General features: G+C 36.1%; 1 protein-coding gene across 1 annotated transcript in view; it reads left to right on the top strand.

The window, feature by feature from the left end:
• The window catches only part of NEK10 (NIMA related kinase 10), an 86,478-nt gene that overhangs the window by 3,243 nt on the left and 59,245 nt on the right, over positions 1 to 23,990 (top strand). The window contains 21 exon segments of the mRNA XM_069004781.1: positions 2,539 to 2,623; positions 3,104 to 3,145; positions 3,691 to 3,769; positions 4,123 to 4,190; positions 5,200 to 5,279; positions 6,268 to 6,354; positions 7,757 to 7,889; positions 7,892 to 7,974; positions 8,479 to 8,618; positions 9,109 to 9,170; positions 11,262 to 11,339; positions 13,450 to 13,514; positions 14,897 to 14,999; positions 15,118 to 15,243; positions 15,800 to 15,898; positions 15,900 to 15,942; positions 17,073 to 17,118; positions 17,343 to 17,347; positions 17,710 to 17,825; positions 18,017 to 18,119; positions 23,448 to 23,512. Of these exon segments, the coding sequence (XP_068860882.1) occupies positions 2,539 to 2,623; positions 3,104 to 3,145; positions 3,691 to 3,769; positions 4,123 to 4,190; positions 5,200 to 5,279; positions 6,268 to 6,354; positions 7,757 to 7,889; positions 7,892 to 7,974; positions 8,479 to 8,618; positions 9,109 to 9,170; positions 11,262 to 11,339; positions 13,450 to 13,514; positions 14,897 to 14,999; positions 15,118 to 15,243; positions 15,800 to 15,898; positions 15,900 to 15,942; positions 17,073 to 17,118; positions 17,343 to 17,347; positions 17,710 to 17,825; positions 18,017 to 18,119; positions 23,448 to 23,512 (1,708 nt within the window).

Genomic DNA, 23,990 nt, shown 5'->3' with positions numbered 1-23,990 from the left:
TTGTTTTTACTTTCTGGTTCTCCGGAGAGAGACGGAGAGTTGGACTTTGCTTTTCCTTCTCTGGAATCCGGATTTTCTCCCTTTTCTACTGGACTGCTTTCAACCTCAGAGCACATCGGGAGGACTTTTCATGGGGCACAGAGGGCCTGGCCCTGGGCCAAGCCCCAGCTCCGAGGAGACCAAAGGGAGGACTCTAACACTTTCCCAGGTTTTTTCCTCCACAGCAAAAGATTTTACCATTTAACCTCATTTTCCTTTCCCGTGTGTTTGTTAAATAAATAGTTTTATCTTCTTCACTTTCCTTCGAGGAAAAATTTTTTTTTTTTCCCGAACCTGGTGGGGGAGGGGTGGTTGTGCCTTCTCTCAGAGTATATATTTCTAAATTTGGCCAAACCGGTACAGCTGCTTTCATTTATGTGAGGAAAAAGTACAAGACCTTAAAAAAATAGAGGGGGCAGAGAAAGATTCCTTCAGGGTGCATTTCTCTGGATTTTTTACTATACTCCTTTGCAGTGTATTGTATTTTCCTTTTTAAAGCCCAAATACATTTTCTAAAAAAACCCTTAAGTGGTACAGAAGTTTAAAGAAGGAGCATTTAAAGGTATTAATGTGTAACTGCTAGAACTTGCAGAGGAATCTAACAACATCACACAGTTTGCTTAGATCCTTATTTAGAACGAACTGGGGAACTTGGGATCTCTTCCTTGATTATCTAAATGGCAGTGAGTTTAAAACAGGTCATTTAACTGATTCGTAAATCTGGTACCTCTTTTGTGCATGTGAACTCAGTACTCACCAGTGGGAGGTCAGTGGCTCAGCTTCATTTGCCAAAAATCTAAGAATATCTTACACTATGATTTCCCAAGTTCTGTTTATGCGTTGTGGCATACTTGGCTTATATTTTGGTTTTCTTTGGTGGTTCTTTGTGACAGTGATATGGCAAAACAAGCCTCTTGTATTAAGAATGAAAGCACTCAGGCAAGGTTGATGAAACAAGCATAAATTAGTAGATATGTAAAATCCGTAAGGTAGCTGGAGTTACAAAGGTGACTTAGTTGCCTTTTGTAAATATTTTACTATGACTGTGATGATGTCCTCTCTGTGGACCTACTGCCATTTCGTTGTGTCGGAGCTATAGACTGTCACCTTGATCAGCTTTACACACTTGGCTGGCATAACCATGTTGGTTGGGAGGAAAAAAATGACCCCCCCTTACTGGCATCACCGTGTGTGCAAAAGTCCTGGTTGCAGGTAGTTTTCTTGACAAGAAAGCTGTGATCAGCTTAGCTTCAGTAGTTTGAATAAGGAGCATAACTAAGGCAGAAAAAATCTCTCTGGCATAAGCTGGATATGTACCTGGTGTACCTAGTAATGTGTATTGTAAATGTAACTGCAATAGAAGAGGCTCTCAAATGTTAACCAGGTTCGGAGAATGACTGTCCACTATGGTAATGTCTTCAGGCCACTTTAAAATCTTACCTACGGATTTTGTACACAGGTATATGATTGCTGTTTTCTTTCCATGAAAGTTTTTTGCTGTTCTGAAGTGGTCATTTATGGAATCATAATGAAAAATGGTATTAGTTTGGGCACAATATTGGCAAAAAAGGGCTGAGAGTTTGTTAGTATCTATTTGTAAAACATTTATTTTTATGGAAGTATTTTTAGCTATTGGCGTCATTCCCAACTGCAAATGATGAAAAGGGAAGAGAACTGCCATGACCCATACACTTCTTCTATTTCCAAGAAACTTATCCAAACAAATTCTGTCCTCTCAGTTAAAATAACAACCAAAAAAAACACATGGCAAAGTTGTCTAATTTTAGGTTTATTTTAGATAGGCAAATGGGGATATATACTTTCAACAGGCAGTGGAAATACTGATTCCATTACTGGTATTTTATGCAGGGTTTCTGCCCCTGGATTCTTTCTGCAAATCTGATTTGTGTTTTCTGCCGTGTCTTATGCTGGAGAATCATATGTAGACATATAAAGAAGGAAGTTCTATATGGAAATACAATCCTATTTCAAGAACATTTGAACTAAATAATTTATTCCCAGGATAATAGAATTAGAGCTTTTAAAAACTGGGATAGATTATCATAATTCAAAAGAATATTTTAAATATAGCTATTTTTACTTCGTAGCACCCTTATTTTTCCAGAAGTATATTTTGTGCACTGAAGTTTGCTGTGTGGTTTCTCACTTATTTTGGCCCTTTTGGGCCTTGGTCCAAACACTGAAAGTTTATATCAAAGCATGGATAACTTGTTCTTAGAGATAAGCATGTACTTCCCTGCATCAGTTCAGTGATAATAAGTGATGGCTGGTAATGCTCATATAACGAAATAAATTTATTTATAGTTGCTACTGTATTTGAATATAAATGGTATTAAAAGTTCTATGGTATGGTATGTTGAACAGTTGTTGTAGCTCACTAATTGTCTAGTCAATTGATGCTGAATCAAACTGTTTTATTTAAGTGTTTAAACACTTTTTTATTGCACTTGGTTTATGTTTTGAATATTTCTTTTACAGGCAGTGGGTTATTCAAGCTCCATCCGTCCATTTTCTTAGAGTATTAATCTGCCTGAGATTATTAATAAGGGATCCATGCTGCCAAGTCAGTACATCAAAATATTGTTTCTTGCTTGGATAAGGGGACGTATGTATGCCATGTATATGAGTTGTATTGGTGCTTGTGTGTAAAACATTTGTTCTTATGAATGCATGCTTACATATATGTATCTATATTTCTATATGTGAGGATGTGAATTACAAACAAACAGACTCCAAGAGTGATTTTACACCATTACTGCATAACTTGCTCAATTTCTGGTATTTCTTATGTCATGTCTGTTGTTGCTGACCCTAACAAAGAAACTGTAAATCCCCATGGCTGATGGCTTGGTCACTGCTCTGAGCCCTAGGCTTGGTACTTGACTTTATCATACAGATATGTAAAATTCCCATAATGTAGTAAGTGAAGAAAACTGAAAGCCCTGTTTTAGAACCTTTAACATTTCACCTCTGTTTTTGTTTATCTAGTTATTTTAAGTAATTCTGAACTCTTTTTTTTTTTAAATATTTATATTTCCTATAGGAAATGCTTCACAGCCTGGGTGGAATTGAAAATCTAGCTCAGGTAGAATTCCTCTTAGTACCTTTGTCCATTATGTTGCATGACAGTTTATTATGATTAGAATGAAATATACCGTCAAAAGCAGTATATAGATATTCTTGGTTTATGGAAAGAAGTGAGTCCATTTCTCTATTTGCACATGAGCAGTTGGTGTGGGTTTTTCACTAGTTTTCAAAACAACTGTCCTATAATCTAGCTGCATTCATCTAGGACTTCTAGTTAGTAGACTTAAGAAATGCCTCCTGAAGTGGGAGAAATAGAAAAGTCAACACAAGTGGTTAGGTCAAAAGAAACTGTAGATTTTTAAAGGGAGATGACTAAAGCCACCCTGAACTGTAGCAAATGACTTTGCAAAGGGAAAAGCATACTGATAAAATATTGAAACAGGTTTAAACCTTGGGTCTACAGTACTATTGCATTACTGAATATTTTTTCATGAAATAGATGCACCACCTACAGGCTCTTCCTGGGCAGAACAGTCTAGGTTTATGAAGTCTTCAAACTTTTTTTCCTAATGGTATCCTTTATTTTTCCTCCCCTGCTTGAAGTATATGGGAACAGTAGCAAATCGTTATCTTAATTATGGAGAAGAGCAGCATAATGTAGACAAGTTGGTCAACATGACATGTGAGTGCAATAGCTGATAAGAGAAATGATAAGGCTACTCACAACTTTTTGTGTGAGGCTTTTAAAATGTTTAAAATACTTGAGGTGGTCATTAAGTAAGATATTACTAGATTCGTTGTAGGCATCATCACACAAGTAAAAGCTGAAATTCCTGTGGAAAAGAACAGTTTATTTTTCTACATAAGTAATATTTCTTTAAGAAATTAGTATCTTTTTATGCATTGAAATAAAAGAGTAAAATGAGCTAGTTATGGTTCAAAGAACATATGCAGTGCTTTGCACTGTTACCTGACTGGTGAAATGAAAATATTAGGGAGAAAAATTCAATTTATGTGACTTCCTTTGTTCCACAGATATTTTCCAAAAGCTTGCTGCTGTTAAAAATCCAAGAGAATGGGTTATAGCTAGTGAAGAACATAAAGTAAGTGCTTTATAAAATTGCTAATTTTGTTCAATTAGCTACTTAATGCAATAACCTATGCTTTTTAGATGTGACCTAGGTGGGACTAAATTCCTTACCTTGTCAGGCTTGTAAAGTAAGATAATCTCTGTGTTTTTCAGATCTATTAGTAATATCATAAAAATAATTTCTTCTCTGTAAGTTGATTGGTCTGATGTATGGTTATTGGCGGTTTGAGATAAACAGATTGTAAACATTTGGACTAAACTAAACATTTGTTCATATAAAAAGTAGTGCTCATGTACACACTGTCCTGTGCTACATGTTACTGTGATTCAGATAGTTTTCTATACTTTTAAAATATAAATGTATTTGGAAGTTTTTTTACACAAATTTCTGCTGTGGTTTTTCACCACAGGTAAAGTATTCTGTCTAAACATTCTGGTAATGCTATACATTACCATCAGTCTAAGAATCTGTCCTTAACTATTGCTGGTTTTTTGCTAAACTGAATACAGTAGAGATCAAAATCAGTATAACTAGTGTTTCATGATTCTATCATGCTGCAGAAAAACAATGGTGATTGTTTTTAGAGAATCTAGACAAGATTTATTTAGATATAAAACATGAACAGAAATACATGCAAGGCCTTAAATTACTGTGTTGTTTAAATATATTAACTTAGCTTAATATTAACTTTTTGCTTCAGGAGGCCTGATTTAGAGTTCTGAAGTGTTACACAAAAACAAATTTTTACAATGGTGTAATAAGTTGGAGAGATGCTTTAGCAGTCAAAGAAATATTAATTGTAATTTGATAGGGAACATCCTTGCTTGTCCTACTGGGTGTATTCTAGATTTTAAGTGTATATTTAAGAGTACTTTAAATGTACCTAAGACTTTTAACATACTGTGTAAGGATTTAGTATCTTAATTTTTGCTTTTCAACAAATACTTCTATATGTGTTTGAGTTGTAAAAGAAAATAATATACTTTATATTTACGTACCTTTTTCATATTTTGTTTTCCAGACCTTAGTAAATTTGTTATCTGCCAGAGACAGCCATGTGTTTTTTGGTGCCCTCTGTGCTCTGACTAGCTTAGCAGAAAGGTAGGTTCAAATTAATGAGCTATAATTAACAAAAGGTTTTTAATGTTTTCTCTTGACACAATATTAAAACTGCTCTTTATGAGGAAAAATTAAATGTTCCTAATTTTATATTGAAGCATTAGAGACTGAAGTAGAAACTTTGGTCCCTGCAGCAGACTTCTTGTTTATGTGGACAGCTGTGCAAGACTGGAACCGCAGAATCTGTCTTTGCAATCCTTTTGCAGGATTCTAGAATTCTATGACTTCCTGCATATAAAAATCTTTTGTCCTCAGCTTAATATAACAGTACCTCACAATAACCAGGTAGAATATTGTTCAGTGTAACAAATAATAAATGTGTACTCCCAAATCCATGTATATGTACGCTCTTCTCATTAATTAGTGTTTAAATAAAGATAAAAAGGGAAAAAAAGAGCAAAAAGGAGGACAGAGCAACTTTTATCCATAATGGTATTGTATAAGAAAAACTGCTGTTTCTACATTATTGGTCTGCTGTCTCCCAGACTTCCCAAAATTCTGATTGAGTTTAAATTTTTTTTAAGGTCCATGTTAATTTAAATGATGTTATACTTTTTCAACTTCTGTTTAACTTTCTTCACTGAATTAAATGTAGGATTCTGGGTTACATTTGAACTGGGCAAGAAAGAGTTTGGAGTATATGACAAATGTTCATGGAAATGGTGGTTGTTTTTAAAAATGTACTCCACTTGCTTAATTACCAGTAAGACATAAAATAAATTAGTGCCTTTATTTTTATGCATTCACATTTACTTTTTTTATATGGGGGAAATTGGATAATTGTTGCATTTTTACTCTTGACCCAGAATATATTTGTGGCTTTAAGTGTTTGTGTGCACAATACGATATTATTAAGTAAGACTTGGGAAAAAAATAATTCATCAAATGTATAAAGAAGGAGGCTAAAGAGCAATGTGTGTTTATCATACAATTTCATCTGATATAAATGCCAGGAATAATCAGTTTGTAGTCCAGAATGTAGGCAGAAAATAAGTGAGCTCATCATTGTTGAAAACTTGCTGGTGATATTACATGAATACAATTTTCTCTCTGAAAGGTGAGACTTAATTTGTGGATTAAATCTGTTAAAATAAATTTTGATTTTTTATTTAGGGATGTGTGTATTTAGAGGAATTAGAAAACGTGCCACTTTACCATACCTAAGGTCATATTCTGATACCTGTGTATTTTCAGTCACTGAAAAATACAAAAAGCAAAGTCTTTTCCAGCAGTTTCTTTTTAATCCATCTCCTTTCTCTCCGCTGTTGGCCTCCAGTGCAGTGCAAATGAGTTACAATCTTACCATAAAGTGATAGCAATCCCTTTTGTTGGGGCATCTCTTCGTTGCTCCTGGCAGATGTCAGTGGTTAGATGGAAAGCATGCCGAGCCCTGACAGTTCCTGCATGCCCAACATAAACTAGTGAAATTGCAACCTAGAGCTGCTGTGGTTTATGCCAGAGGCTGAGTCAGATCCCACCTCCCGTTGATCAGAAAATCATAAATGTTCCTTCAATTGTTTAATCATCTCAGACTGCTAGAAAAGCATCACTGCATTTCAGTGAGAAACTGAAAGACTTTCAAATTTGATAATACATCACTTACCACATTTAAAATTCTGAAGAGATTTGAAAATTTCGTGGTTAATTATTTCACACATATAAATGACATTATATGTGACTAAGGATAGAGAAATTTAATATATGAGAAGGTTTTATTTTGTTTCTGGGTTTGAAAATTATTTAGGTTATATGTAAATCAAAAGTTAGATGTAAGAACTAGAATTTGAATGTAGACAGGAAGATGATGAAGTTCAGTGCTAGTTAAGCATGATTTTAAATTCAGATATGAAAGTGAATTCATATGTTTCATTAAAGACACATGGACTTTTTTTGCTTCAAGGGGAAATGGATATCCTTAACTATATTTTCTGTGGGAAGTCCACCTTAATTGCAGTTAATGAAAGTCTTGTGTAAATCTTTTAATGGATATATCCAGTCACTTTCTAAACATAATATTCAAACCATACTGGAGAAGAATCATGCATTTTTGTGTTATCTGTGGAACTAGGCTATTCAAGTTGCACAGATGGGCTTTACAAGTTTGTGCAGTCAGTGCTACTTGTAGTACTAATGCCATTAATGAGAAGATGGTACCACAGATGACAGCAGCCCACCTGGCCACCTCCCATCCTGGCTGGGTTGCCTCTGCTGACAGCTGAACTCAATGTAAATATAATTTCATCCCTTGTGAAAGTTTGGACCATTGTCTTCTTTTATTTTTTAAACACTGACTTTAACCAGGTTGCAGTGCCTTTAACTTGTTTTGTTTAAATTATTTTTTTTTATAGGAGATCTCTGTTCCTGTTTAAACTTCCTGTGGTTTTTTTCCCCCTTTGCTAACTGACAATACAAAGTAATGATGGACTTATTGTTAAAATTTCTTGCTGGTTTTTTTTTAGGCTGTTTCTATGACTTCTTTGTGCAGAGTCACAAGTCAAAGAGCAAATAAAAATGTATGAAGGAGTTCCAGTCTTGCTCAGTTAACTCCATTCTGATCACATCAAACATCTCTGGATTATAGTTTGTATTATGTTTGTGAGGTTTGTGAAGATCTTGAGACTAGTGTGGAAATTTGGATCTGGGGTGGAATCAAGCAGCTCCTTCATATATTATAGGGGTAGGTTTTCAGTCCTCAACATCGTGGCAATTATACAAGACTGTTTGATATATTAAGATATATTTGACCAAGCCCTGTTTTATCAAATAGTATCTTTGGCTTGTTCAGCTGTATGTGATGCCAACAGAATTTAAAAGCCTATTTAGAACATAATGAATGAGCAATATTTTTTCCAGCCTTTCATATTTCATTGTTATCCTAAGGTGTTTTTCATATTTTCAGGTATAAACTAAATAATGAATAGTCATAAATATATCATTACTGTCTGTTTAGTTTTCCTATTAATCAGACACCTATTTAGTGAGCTAGAATTGTGAATATAACTGAGGAACATGGTTAAGGAATTTTCTGTTTAAAGGCTTGTTTGCTTTTTTAAAGTGTATTAGCTAATTCAGTGAAAAACATACAAATTTTCAGAACTTCAGAAATGGTTAACAAAGACATATTAAGCCATTTTTTTAGCACTGCAACTTGATTTTTATTTTGTTCTGTTTTTTCTTCAAGGGAAGTAATTCCTGTGTCTGACCACTCTTCAGCTGGAAGCTTATCTAATGCAAATGCAGCAGGGAGAATCCAGTATCTTCATTGGTCAGATGATCCGAGTCCTGATGAGATACAAAAAAATACTGTCTCACTTCAAGCAGGTAGGTTTATAAGGTCTAATACTCTGCTATGTCTTTACATACACTTGTGCAAAAGGATTAAAAATATTTCAAAATTGTAAATTTTTATACCTGCTTTAGGGAGTAGGAGCACCAAATCAGATTAGTTTATTTCCAAATGTGTGATAGCAGCACTTGTTTTCAAAAAGTACACTTTTGTTAGAAAGAAGCAAAGCATAAAGTATCTGGGAAACGTAAGTATTTCTTCACCTGTAAAAGCAGTGACAAAAAAAAGTTATTTATTTATTTTATTTTGTGTTTAGCATGAGATTATTTTTATTTGATTTTAATTTTCTTCACTATTTAAATTTTCTATGATAGATGAATATGAATAACATGATTTCAAAGTGGTATTCTAATGACTACTAGTCAGGTGAGGATTTATTGGTAGTTATGGACCAAATCTCTTTTAGAGGAGATTTCTCAATAGAGTCAAATGGCCCTAAATGTTACGTCTGAATCTTTATTCTAGCTTGTTTTGCTGCAGTTACTGAACTGGTGCTCAATGAGACTAATGCTTACCAGGTTGTACAGGTAGGAAGATTTTATCCAGTTAAGTAAGGCATTATAGTTTATAATTTCATGTAATTATTGTTATTCATTATCATAATTTAAGAGATTGGAAATATGCCTTTCTATAACTTTAGTACTTCTGTTTCTTTATAAATTTACACACAGAGACATAGACACAAAGGTTATTAGCATAGGTGTCTGGAAAAATAAACAACTTTATTCAGACAAGGTTCATTTTGGCATCTCTTGCCATGCTTTTGTCATATTCAAAATAAGATAGTAAATAAAAGTAATCACAGAATAAACAGAGAAATGCAAATTCTGAATTTCATGAAGTTTATTACAAAAAACTATGCATCTTAAAATTGACATGTTGCTGTTTCACAAACAATTTATTTTTTCTTAACAGTATGGTATTTCTGAGATAACTTCCTGGCATTCCATCTCCAGGGATAAAACATTCTTAAAATCCCTGGTTGTATTCCAGACCTAGTCAAAGATACAAATATTAAGGGCATTAATATCAGCTGAAAGCTGTAGCCAGCTCTTAAACTCTAAATGTTAAATCAAAGCCTTCAATTTAGCTTAAAACCAAACTAGAGGTATTCCTGGAGGAACTGAGAGACCAAGAGCCTTACTTATGAATGGGAAAGAAGTTTGTGTATATTTCAAAACTGTTGGTTAAGAGAAAAGGAATGAAAGTAAGTCTAAAAAAATATTTTTTATGATTCTTAAGCACTAAAATTTTAATAAACTGTACTGATTTAGATAACTATTTATCTAAACAATATAACTGTATGTATTTTAGACTGAGTCTGATTTCAGTAAAATAAAATATCACTTGTTTAAATTAAATGGTTTTAACAGAGAGGTTTTCTGCATTGCTCCAGCAGTACATGGTAACTGTGGTGTCAGTACATCACTTAAAAATTGATGGTACAATGTGCAGGCCTGGAAAAAGTGTTTCAAACTTAACTTCTGCTGCTGCTCATTCTGTCAAAAGACACCAACCTCTCCGTTTGTTTAAACACCAGCCAACAATTCCCTTTCAGATCAGGACACAGCCTCAGGCATGTTCATTTCAACTGGAGTTCCACCCTACAATACCACTGTAGTAATTTTAAATCCTACTTCTTTCTTTTTGCTTCCAGAGTTGCATGGAGAACAAGGTGAAACAACTCAAATGGGTTAAAAACAGAGGACAAAGATGTTCAACTCTTTCAGTTATGTGCCAAGGAGATCAATCTGTAAAGGTTTATATCACTTGGTGTCTAAGGGCTCTTGGATCAGGCAGTTGGGAACTTTTGCTTCTGCGGTAGATGCCCTCTGCTGCCTGTCCCTCTCTGCTGTCTGTCCTCTGTCCTTGTCACACAGCCTTGGCAGCAGTCTGTGGTAATTCTGGTAGCAGACAGAATGTGTTTGACTCAATGGCTCTTCTGCACAGTCCAAAACCTATGCTTAACCATAATTCTAATTAAACTTAATTCTACCTTCATGATCAGTTGAAGAAAACATTGGGAACTGCAGAAGAGCCTCTACAGAGCTGACACATATTCCCCTCAACTCTGCTAGAGAGGAGAGTAGTCTCCATCAGGGACCTTGTCAAGTAACTGGGAGCAGTACTGCAACTAAATCTACCAGTGCCCCTCTATCAAACTCATAAAGTGGATAGGATAGTGGAGGACACATGGTTGCATGAAAATGGAAGCTGAAAGCAGTATGGTGTTCACAAAATCCTGCTGAAGGCACAGACAGACTTCTCAGGTTATCACTTTTGGTGTTTCTCCAATTTATTTTTATTGATACTTGAATTTTGTTCCTGACAATTCAAAATATGGTGCCACATGGTGACAGGAGATCTATTGCTGCAATTTCCTTCACCTGTAGAGACAGAAGCACTTCTTTATCTGTTCACAGGCTCTCTTTGTGGTATCAGTTTAAATGTAACAACGACTTAATTCTTATACACATTTAAGCTTGTATTTTAGGTGTGCAATAGGATGTTGAGAACTTGTCTATTGGTATTAGCTTCTGATTTATCTGAACACTGATTTTTATTTGTGGTTTGTATGCAAAGGTGCACTATTAATGCTGACCTTTTTCTGTTTCCAGGCAAATGGAATATATACAATAGCAAAGCTGATTTTACCAAACAAAGAAAGGAATGCTGAAAGAGCCAGTTTATTATGGGTAACTCCCTTTATTATCATTGCACAATGAAAGCCCCAACAGTCCCTGATAATTTTTTATGAATTAAAGTTTATTTTAAAGTACAGTAGAAAAAAATCATATTCAAAGGGGAACCCCCCTCCCCCAAAACAATAAATGGCCCAGGAACTAAAAGTTAAATAGAGACTCAATTTCTGTTCTGATTTACTTTGTTTCTGGCACTTCATAAAGTGTAAAGGAGAGACAATATTTTTCTTGTGATAATCTTTCCTCTACTTCTTCAGGTTGTCTAACATCAGATCTTCTTTATCGAGCCTTGATCTTCACTGAAACTCACTCTAGACTTGACACTCTACTAATACCTGTTTATTTCTGGAGCATTTTACTGTGGATGTTAATTAAAATACATGAAGACAGTACATAAAATAGAGAAAATTTAAGTGTAGAATAAATACAGGCCAAATAAGCATAGAATGGCTCTTGGTTTTGCATGTCATTACCCCCATAAATGTACTGGTTTGAGTCAACTTAGGTTAAAGGTTATCAGTAGTAATTAATTATCTGGTAGCTTTTCTCAGGCTCTGTGAAGTGGTGAGTGTCTCTTTAAGCTATGGGAATGTAGTGCTCAGGGCTTCAGGGATGAGCACAGCTGCTTCTGCTCCAGTTGGCAAAGTCCTTAGCCCAGCTGAATGTGTTCATGATCCTGCCTCTCACCTGGTCTTTGCTCTGACAGAGCCACTACCACGGCTATATAGCTGCTCCACTATTTAATCAGCTAGGTTTGCTTGGATAGTGAAGAAAGGCATTTCCACCAAAAAAAAAAAAAATTAATTCATTCTAGTGTTGTCTTTCTCATCACAGTTCTTCTAGATTAGAATTGGAGGGTAGATTCAGTGCAGTAGGTACCTTTCTACTGCAGTGAGGTTTTATAGGGTGCTTCTGTTAAATCATCTTAAGGATGAGATAAATACAACCTTTCTGGAGGGTAGGTATGGAACTAACATGCAGTCTAACAAACTGGAGTATCGTTGTCTCACACGACTGTAAGCAGCTTAACTTATGCCCACTGAGATTTTTAGATTCCAGCAGAATGTGTTGGAAATAACTCACAAGAGCTACTAAGCAGCTGTAGTTGGGTTAAACATGAAGCCATTTGAAGGAATAATGGACTTAATGATCACATATGAAAACTAAATCTGTTTTGGGCAAGAAGTATATTTTTATGAAACCTGCTTTAACTTCTCACACTGCTACCTGTATTGCCTTTATAAATGTTACTGCTATGAAATACAGTTGCAGCTATTGGAATATCCTTTTTGAGTTTCACAGACATTTTTCTTAGAATTCTTGCAATCCTGGTGTGGTTTAATTTACTGCCCCATTGTGTGTGTTTTCAATGATTAACTTTTCAGCTTCTTTCTGCCATGCTACCTAAGTGATCTACTTCAGAACTATCTTTGTTTGCTCAGCCATAAATGTGCTGTATCACTGAGTCTTGAGAAATAGAAATAAAAATGAGTTGCATCAAAGCATACATATTAACTACCTGCCAGTAGCTGTCTTAAAGGACTTTCTTTGTTTTGGAACTAAGAGAGAGATAGGAGCTGAGGTACATAAAGTTCTCTGTAAATACGATGAATTTAGGGTTAAAAAGTTGAGTAATCTCTCTTTTCTCACTCTTCTTTTTTGTCCCTATTAGAACTTATGGTGTTCCACACTGAATTTTTCAGAAAAAAATGAAAAATGCTTTTTTTCTGCAACAGTACAAACCCACTAATTACATTTACCTTTTTCAGCATTGGAGAAGAAAGCAGGTCTCAAGTCTTGAGCTATCTGCAGATGAAAAGAGATGATCAAGATTTAGGTGTGCTTCAGCATGTGCTGAAGCTGTTGTCACCAACTTTTTTTTTTTACTTGTTTTTCCCCCCCTTAATGTCCTTGCATACTTTTAAAATACAGGAGGAACTTAATATAGTTTTATTCCCTTTGTTATCAGGCTAATAAGATAATCTGTCATTTAAATACAAAGTTTGACAGTATGTAAGGTCAAGGGGAATCCTTGTTGTTTATCAGTGGCTTTTCCACATGTGTTATAAATCTCTCATTAATTTAAGTACTTTTCCTACTGTAGTGTTATGCTTTCAGAGCCCTGAGATTTCTCTTCAGTATGGAAAGAAATCAACATACTTTTAAAAGGTATGTTAACCATATGTTCTGTGAAACTCTTTTAGGATAGCTTTCAAAAAGAAATATTTATTAAATGTAAATTATTTTGTAATGGGCAATTTCTGTTCTGTTCACAACTACAGATATCCCTTCACAACTACACTCATCCCTTCATTGCATCAGTGCCAGTCTGCAAGATTAGGTGTTCAGTGTTGGGACTTCTGTTGTGTGCATGCCAGACAACCTAGCTTTGTATGGGCTCCTTCTCCCCACATGAATCAACGTTTTATATATGCTGAGGACAGATTTAATACCGCTGGTGATAAAACATACTTTTACCCTGAAGATTAGCAGACACAAGTTGCAGCCCTGGATAGTAGCAATTAAGTGGAAGCAGTTAAATTTTTTCTCTGAGCCTTCTACTCCTTCACCATGGGTCTGACTTTGCAGCTGTTTTACTTAGGAGTGTTGCTGAAAGGTTTGGATCAATAAGGACAAAATGTTTTCCATCAATTATGCATTTTTACTAGTAAGATGGCCATTTCACCATGTTGGCTACAAAGGCTATGTGAAATCTTAGTTTGATTTGTGGGATTAGGATAGTAATCAGAGTGTCTAGGAGGTATGCCTGTCAGGAGTGTTTCTGTATGTTTTATTTTGTATCATAAATTACTAAAGTTCTAAATATGACTTTCGTGTTATTTTTATTTTTAAAAGTGGATTTTGTACTGAAAGTGCTTCGGTGTGTAATGAATTTTCATGGTTGGTGACAAGTTTTTGAAGAATCTGGACTAATTTATGGTCTTGACTTTTCCAAATGCTCTAATCTTCTCCATTTCTACTTATTCCAGAACTTTAACAAGAAACAAAGCTTCAGTCAAGCATCTAACTAATCAACTGTTTCATGTTATCTGTTGGCTTTTGCTTTTCTCAGTCCTTTTCATCTTTTAGACTAGGATTCTTGGCCAAAAATTCTAAGATGGGTGTCACAATTCTTTAAATGCAGAAAAATGTTAATCCTATCACTTACTGCATTACAAGAAGAAACTCAGATACAGTGATAACAAGCATAAAAGAAAGTGCTGTAAGGAAAAAAAAAAAAAGGCAAAATTATTGGAAATTCAGGAGGTGCATTGACTTAAAAGACTTATACTTTTTTGGGGAATTGGCATTTATATTGGTTGGCATACCCAACCAATGGGGGCTGAAGTCTGACTTTTAAAATGGGCTTAAACTCCAATGTATATAGTGTTAGAGGGTTAATATCTCCATAGATTAGTGAAAAATAAGTGTAATATTTAGGAGGTTCTGAAGTAAGTTGTAATAATAAATATTGAAAAGTCTCTGGTGTAGATTAATAGCTACTGTGTACATTGTTTCTAAAAAATAGAAAAAATTTTGAACCTTTCTAGACTTTTCCCTACTGACTTTTTTGAAATCTTCATTGATATTGGACATTATGTGCATGATATCAGAGCTTATGAAGGGTTGGTATTAAAGCTAAATTTCTTAAAGGTAGGTAAAAAACCTTAAACCTGCATAGTTTTAAGAAGTCGTATTCTTGCACATTCTTAGCACAAGAAAGGCATAAAACATTTTAAATTTATTTATTTGTAATTTACTTTATGACTAGGAGGATGTATTGAAGCAAATTGCTGAAAGTATTGAGAGCATGAATCAGTATAAGGCACCCACAAAACATATAGGAAATGCAGTTTGAGAGCACCTTGGCAATGGCACTTTTGGAAGTGTATATAAGGTAAACTTTTCTTTTGCTATTATTTTCCAGATTTGAGGGGAAGCTTCATGAAGAGGGTCTAATACCTGTTCTAGGCATAACTCTCCTTTGAATTTCAGTTGGGAAACGTAGGTGCAAAAAGGCATTTGTGGATCTGAGCTTGTTGTTAAGGTTTGCTGCAATTTTGTTTGTTCCATGTTTTATTTATGGGAGTGACCAGTGTATCTCTTAGGTTTCCTATCTTACTTTCTCTTAATTCCTTTCCACTAACAGCATTGATGTCTATTGCAAATTAATTAATCTGTGTCAAACCACAAAAATTCAAGCATGTTTCATCTGAAAAGCAACACTGGGCACAGATAATGTTACTCCAAGCACTGTGCAAGTTCAGTAGTCTACTGCTAACCTGTACTGTTGGACTGTAGTTCTTTTACTAATCACATCATACACAAAAAAAACTATGATTATAAATTCTGTGAGAAAGGTTTTGACTCTGATAACTAATCTGGTAGCTATAATACCATTCTTCCTATACCCATCCTGTATTTATTGTACAAAGGTTTTATCTTGTTTATAGGTGAGAAAACATAACAGACAAAATCTCCTGGCAATGAAAGAAGTAAATTTACACAATCTAGCATTTGGAAAGGACAAAAAACACAGAGACAGCAGTGTAAAAAAATATTGTCTCTGAATTAACCATCATCAAAGAGCAGGTGTGTCTCATGAGCTCTAGTTTGATATGTCGGCATTCTGAATTATTAACTGTGAGTTCTCATATGGAAAGCTGCCTGGTGGAAAAGGACCTGGGGATGCTGGTTGGCAGCTGCCTGAACATGAGCCAGCAGTGTGCCCAAGAAGGCCAATGGCATCCTGGCCTGTATCAGCAACAGTGTGGCCAGCCAGGACCAGGGCAGTGATTGTCCCCCTGTGCTTGGCACTGGTGGGGCCACACCTCAAATCCTGTGTTTTGTTTTGGGCCTCTCACTACAAGAGGGTCATTGAGGTGTTTGTTTTTATTTTTAAAAGTGGATTTTGTACTGAAAGTGCTTCGGTGTGTAATGAATTTTCATGGTTGGTGACAAGTTTTTGAAGAATCTGGACTAATTTATAGTCTTGACTTTTCCAAATGCCCTAATCTTCTCAATTTCTACTTATTCCAGAACTTTAACAAGAAACAAAGCTTCAGTCAAGCATCTAACTAATCAACTGTTTCATGTTACGTTTCCCAACTGAAATTCAAAGGAGAGTTATGCCTAGAACAGGTATTAGACCCTCTTCATGAAGCTTCCCCTCAAATCTGGAAAATAATAGCAAAAGAAAAGTTTACCTTATATACACTTCCAAAAGCTCCATTGCCAAGGTGCTCTCAAACTGCATTTCCTATATGTTTTGTGGGTGCCTTATACTGATTCATGCTCTCAATACTTTCAGCAATTTGCTTCAATACATCCTCCTAGTCATAAAGTAAATTACAAATAAATAAATTTAAAATGTTTTATGCCTTTCTTGTGCTAAGAATGTGCAAGAATACGACTTCTTAAAACTATGCAGGTCCAGAGAAGGGCAATGGAGCTGGTGGAGGGTCTGGAGTACAAGTTCTATGAGGAGTGGTTGAGGGAGCTGGGGATGTTTAGCCAGAAATAATACTCTATTTTCCTCCCAATTACTCTAGTAATGTGCAACATTACTAGAGTTTGGGGTAACAGTGAAGGTACGCTGGAGTTCATAAACAAGTTTGTGGAATCCTTGTAGTATCCTTCCTTCCTAGGTGTAGCTAAGCATTTTAAATACTGTGCCATTGGTTTAACTGTCCTAAGCATCTACATTTCTTTCCTTATTGTACCTTCATCATCCAAATGTCGTACGGTATTACAGAACCTTCTTGGAAAGTGAGTTTAAATGCAGAGAATTACCATATTGTACATAATGAAGAAATAGACATATATAATAAAACCACTTACAGGTTGGCAGGAGTGTGTCGAATTTGAGCAATAATTTTTCTTCAAGAACTGCTACAAATTCAAACAGACATATATTCCTTTAAAATTGAAAAAAATTATGATAAATAGTATTTTTATTTGTTTATCAGTAAAACTAGATGCAATGTAAACATGTAGCAGGCATCATTCTTCTTTAAAGATCCAAAGTTTACAACTGAAATGCTAAATGGGGAGAAAAGCTATGGTGAGTAGTAGAGTGAACGATATAGATTGCCAGCCATATTGTTTTAATTTTCTTTTCAATAATGAGCTATCTACATACACCTGCCTGCTGAGTGATTATCAGGCAGTGATTTCCTTATAGTTCTGGGATATCAACTGAGGAAATAATCAAACAAAAAAGTGTAGAAAAGTATAAAATATATCTGTCTGTACAAATTAAATTTTAAAGTAAAAAATAACAGCTTCTAAAATACATTTTTATCTCAAATACTCTATTTTAAAATGCCTTCTGTATAAATAATGTTCTATTAATTTATTTTACTGTACATAGTCATGGAGACCCTCATAGAGAGGGTGCCATTAGGAGAACACTTTCACTCTTTGAAGGAAAAGCAACCACAGTTTACAGAAGACAGAATATGGCATATATTTATCCAAGTAAGAGCCTCCATTCTTTTTGCCAGGACTTTCCTACATGTAATTAGTAGCACCATGTTTTCAGGCTAATAAGTGACAAAGTAATGCTTATTGTATCAGTCACTAATATATAGCTGTGAATTTAATTATATGTGCCTTTATTTAGGTTGTATTTAAGAATCTTTGTAAGGCTCTTTTTGTTTCTGTTTAAGCTTTGTCTAGCTCTTTGTTATTTGTATAAAGAGAAAAGGATTGTTCATGGAGATCTCACTCCAAACAATGTCATGTTGGGGGATAAAGACAAAGTTGCAATTAGTAAGTAGAACTGCTTTTTTTGAAGACAGTTTCTCAAGATCTACCTGAGGAGCATTTTTTAATCAAAACTGAGAAGGTTTCAGATTCCTGGGTGGTGTTGGTCACCATACCTGGAAGCTAGCATATTATTGCATTATTATATTGTTGAGTGAAATTGTTGAATCACAGAATGGACTGGATTGAAAGAGACCTTAGTCTATTTTCAACCCCCCTGCTGTGGACAGGCCTTTCTCTAGATCAGGTTGCTCAGAGCTCCATTCATCCTGACCTTAAATACTTCATGTGATGGACACCCTGTTCCAGTGCCTCACCACCCACACAGTAAAGAGTTTTTTCCTAATAGCTAATCTAAATCTACTCTTTTTCAGTTTAAAACCATTCCCCCTTGTCCAGTCACTATGTGCTCTTGTTATAAGTCCCTCTCCATCTTTCTCATAGGCTCCCTTCAGGTACTGGAAGACCACAGTTAGGTCACCCCAAAGCCTTCTCTTTTCCAGGCCAAACAAACCCAATTCTCTCAGGCTCTCCTCACAGGAGAGGTGCTTCATCTCTCTAATCATCTTGTTGGTCTTTCTTTGGACTTGCTCCAACATGTTTATGTCCTCCTGTGCTGAGGATCCCAGAGCTGGATGCAGTGCTCCAGGTGGCTCTCACCAGAGTGGAGTAGAGGGACAGAATCCTCTCCCTTGCCCTGCTGGCCGCACTGCTTTGGATGCAGCCCGGGACACATTCAGCTTTCTGAGTGCTGGGTCATGTCCAGCCTCTCACCCACCAGCACCCCAAATCCTTCTCTCCAGGGCTGCTCTGTATCTGTTCATCCCCCAGCCCGTGTTGATAACGGGAATTGCCCTGACCCAGATGCAGCACCTTACTGTTGGTCCTGTTAAACTGCATGAGATTCCCATGGGCCCATTTCTCAAGCTTGTCCAGGTCCCTTGGGATGGCATCCCATCCTTCAGGTGTGCTGACTGCACCACTCAGCTTGGTGCCACCTGGAAATTTGCTGAGGGTGTACTTGATCCTTCCATCTATGTCATCAATGAAGATATTAAATAACACTGGTCCCAGTGTGAACCCCTGAGGGACACTACTTGTCGCTGATGTCCATTGGGACTGATCACTGCCCTCTGAATAGTATGGAATGCAGCCATTCAACTAATTTCTTATCCATCTAGCAGTCCACTCATCAATTCCTATTGTGGGGAACCATGTCAAAGGCTTTACAAAAGTCCAGATAAATTACATCTTGTAGTCCTTCCCTTGTCCACTGATGTAGTCACTCCATCACAGAAGGCCGCTAGGTTGGTCAGGCAGAGCTTGCCCTTGGTGAAGCCATGCTGGCTCACCTGAATCACCTCTTTGTCCTCCCTGAACCTTAGCATAGCTTCTAGGTTCCATGATCATGTTCCATGATCTTCCCAGGCACAGAAGTAAAATAATTGCTAATACAAATTTCGTGGTATCAGCCATGACTATATTTTTTGCAGCTATGGATATCAAATATGATGGAGGAGATGATTTAGCCCTAAAATATTTAAACTATAGTTATGCTTCAAGGCCTGTTTTTATTTAAATTCGCAAGAGTATAGAAATAACCAGATTATAGAATAGGTGCTAGTGAACATACAAAGTATAACAGCTGTCTATTCTATTCCAATCTTACCATGAAATTGTTTAGTATCCTTCAGTTGTTCCCAGGTCAGCTGCAGTGAGGTGCTGTTTGTGTAAGTCTGTAGTAGTGAATATTCTTGATTTATGCTTCTATAATCATCACAGTGTGGAGGAAGGAACCCAGGCAGGTTCCAGGACAGGCTTTGAAAGCAATATGTGTGTGAACAGTGCAAAGCATGGCATAGTTTTAGTCTTTGAGTGAACTAATACAACCTGGTACACACAGCAAGCCTTCCAGGCAATTCAGATCCTGTAGTTTTTGAAGTCCTCAAAGAACTACTGCATGTTTTCTTGCTGCTCATGACACAGAAGAAAATACACAATTTGAATGCTGCAGAATTGTTGTGAGAAGTCTTTCTGCAAAATTCAATCTCTCTTCTTTAAATATAACAGGAGAGTGTAGGCACATGCACACACCCATCCACAAAGCATTCAGCGATAAATATTCAGCAATAGTTGTTTCATAGTAAATATTTTTACCTGATCATGTACATACTTCATTCATTGTCAAACCATATGTGCTAAACCCCCTCTGACATGTGCTAAACCCCCTCTGATTCTTAGTAATGATGCAGTTTTGAAAGAATGTGATTTAATGGTGCATTTTTCCTTGAGTGATGAAAATAAATATTCACAGTATTATTTTAAGGTACCATATAATTGTATTTTATATCAACATACTGCCACTGAGGGGCACTCTTGTTTCAACAGCCTTTCCTTATCTTTGTTCCATTCTAAATATAGAGTAGTCTAAATGTACTTTCAAAAGTTAGCTCAAAATTGCCCTTGAAAAGCATTTATATTTCTGTCAAAGATTTGCAGGTGTTCAGGAAAATTGGAAGAACAGAAACTTATTTGGACCATTACTACAGCAATTAGTTTAAAACTATTACAGTATTTAAACAAACACTCACTTTATTTAGTCCTACAACTAGTACAAGTGTAGTACCTATTGAATTTTTGGGGAGAGCTGATGACATTTTATCTGTTGTTTCTGAATTTAATTGAGCCTTGTTGTTTAACAACCTTAATGAAATTAAGACTAAGTTACTTTCTTCCTGATGATAGTTAGTATGTACTGTATGGATGCATGCTGTCATATTGTTCCTAACTCATACAGTCCATGTATGCCAAAGACTGGAGCATTTGTGATCTTGATGCTTATATCTCACAATATTTGAGGATAAATATACTGTCCATTAAGTACATGTCAAGTGGTTCTTAGTGAAAGTTTATCCTGATTTCAGTTGTGATAGAGTTAATATTCTTAGTAGCTGGTACAGTGCTGTGTTTTGAATTTAGTATGACAATAATGTTGATAACACACTGAGGTTTTAGTTGTTGCTGAGTAGTGTATACTCTAAATCAAGGACTTTTCAGTTTTCCATGCTCTGCCAGAGAAGAGCTGCACAACAAGCTGGGGGCAGGGAGTGTGTCCAGAATAGCTGACCTGAACTAGCTCAAGGGATATTCCATACCATAGAATGCCATTCCCAGTATATAAACTGGGGCAAGTTGGCCAGGCGCTGCCGATGGCTGCTTGAGGACTGGCTGGGCATCTTTCAGCAGGTGGTGAGCAACTGCAGTGAGCATAATTTGTTTTTTTTAAGTTTTATTCTGCCCCCCCCTTAATTACATTTGCTATTAATATTATAATAAATGATAATACTACAATATTACAATATTATAATATTTTATTGTGTTTCAGTCATCAAACTGTTCTTACATTGACCCATGAGTTTTATTTTCTTTTTTCTGATTCTCCTCCCCAGTGGAGAAGGTGACAAATTGAGTGTGTGGTGCTTAGTTGCTGGCTGGGGTTAAGTCATGACAAAGTTACTACAAAATGTTAGATGAATGTGAAGCATATGCTAAATATTGAGAAATCTCTGCATTGAATTTATCCTATCAGCTTTTATTAAAAGAGAAGGTCTGCTCTAAGATCTACTAAAACCTGTAGTTCTGCGTTTACAAGCTGCACACTCATCCTAAATAGAGAGAATTGAATTTTCTGGAGTCTTTCAAATCTGAAAACTGACCCAAACTTGCCTTGATCTAACTAGAGTAATGTTCCAGTGGCCTACCTGTGAAGCAGTGTTATGTGACTGTGTAATTGGAATATGGCTGAAATTATTTTGCTTTATAAAAGAATCTTACATTACTGCTCTATTTCATTTTCCTCAATCAGTCCTTCTGGAAATAGTAACACTTGTTAATCTCTTGCTATGAGAATCTGCAGGCTGACAGTATAACAAAGGCAGCTCATTCATCTGTAACTAATGTTCTTAAAAAATATTATCTTTAGAGGGGTGCCTTAGTTTCAGACTCTACTGGTATATTTTGATTTAAAAAAAAAATTAGTGAAGTGAGCAATACACTGGAGAAAGGGCTTTTAGAGACTAAGACTAATTCTGCAGCAGCCACACCAATGAACTGCTTTAAGAAAATTCTTGGACCCACAGATAGGCTTTTCATACCATGTATAGGAGAATGGGACCACTCACATTCCAAATCTCTTGAAGATATCTTACACAGTTTCTGCTTTTATGTTGGTTGAAAAGGAAAGGAGTGTATAGTGTGGGAGACATTCCCACCTTTCTGTCAGAGCAGAAAACAATAAAACTGCTAAAGAATTATGCTTGTTTGTCCTGAATTAATGGAGACAAGTTCTACAGGTGGCCCTTGTGGAACAATTCCAACAGAACTTGGTAGGCGGGGACCTATGGTGAAAGAAAACAAGAATTCATACAGAGAAATCTGCAGCCAGCCTCGCACAACACAAGATTGTGGTTATGAGGGACCTCTTCTAGGGGTGGTCTCTGAATATCATGTCTATAGATCTTACTGAAGAAGGAATACCTGAGGAAATACCTCATGCTCTGGTGAGACCTTACTTGAAGTACTGTGTCCAGCTTTTGGGTCCTCAGCACAAGAAGGACATGGACCTGTTGGAGTCAGTCCACAAGAGGGCTGTGAAGAGGATTAGAGGGATGGAGCACCTCGCCTATGAGGAAAGGCTGAGAAAGTTGGGATTGTTCAGCCTGGAGAAGAAAAAGCTCCGGGGAGACCTTGGAGCACCTTTCTGTACTTAAAGGGGACTATAAGAGAGCTGGAGAGGGACTTTTTACAAGAGCATGTAGTGGCAGGACAAGGAGGAATGGCTTCAAACTGAAAGAGAGTAGACTTAGATTAAATATGAGGAAGTAATTACTCCCTCACCCTGGGAGGGTGGTGAGCCACTGGAACAGGTTGCCCAGAGAAGTTTTGGATGCCTCATTCCTAGAAGTATTCAAAGTTGAGTTAGATGGGGCTCTGAGCAACCTGGTGTAGTGAAAGGTGTCCCTGCTCATGGCAGGGGGTTTGGAACTTGATGATCTTAAGGTCCCTTCCTGCCCAAACCATTCTATGATAATAGTATGAAGAATTTTTGAATATTTATAGTCACACTGTGTTTCCTTAAGTAATGTGTGGTTAGATGGTTTCTGTATTCAGATCTTTCTTTATTATTTTGTTTTTAAACTTATGCAAGGCACAAATGAAAGTCCTAAACCCAGGAGGTGCTTCATTCTAATGTGAAGATTGTATAACTTGGTTTGTATTTCCTGGGACATCTTTTACGCATGTCAATTAAACTTGAATTATCCTAATCTTTTTCAGGCTCTGTTATGTTGTGTGTTGTTGCAAATGGTAACAGATATTTACAGTCTGATCCTAGCCAGGCTGTCTCTGACTGTAGAGAACTTTAAGCATGTTGTTGTTTTGTAGTCTCTAGAACTGCCCACTCTACTCATTTTCTGTTTAATTTCTGACATAAATTTCATAAGAAGGGGTCCATAACTACCATTTTATGCTGGTACAGCACTTAATCATAATTGATTGAGCTACCAATGCTATGAAAATAAAAATACTAAATCATGCCAACCTGAAATTTTGTAAAACATCTCTTTCTAAATTGATAGAAAAGCATTACTGAAACTGTACATCTCTGGTCAGATTGAGTGTCTGATTTATTGTTTCAGACACACACAAAAAAAGGTGGAATTTTAGGCGCAGCCTGGATGAAAGTTGTTTTGTTATAGGGTTTTAGAGATTCATTGAAGCAATATTATCTGTGGCTTTCCTTTTAATCTGCCCAGCTTTTTATATCAGACATTGAGAAGTTACAGTTCTAAATGGAAAATGTGTATCTGCTTTTATTGC

This window comes from Aphelocoma coerulescens, chromosome 2 (assembly GCF_041296385.1).
Source record: "Aphelocoma coerulescens isolate FSJ_1873_10779 chromosome 2, UR_Acoe_1.0, whole genome shotgun sequence".
NCBI lineage: Eukaryota > Metazoa > Chordata > Aves > Passeriformes > Corvidae > Aphelocoma > Aphelocoma coerulescens.
Note: the sequence above shows the minus strand (reverse complement) of the source record. Positions and strands in the feature narration are given on the sequence as shown.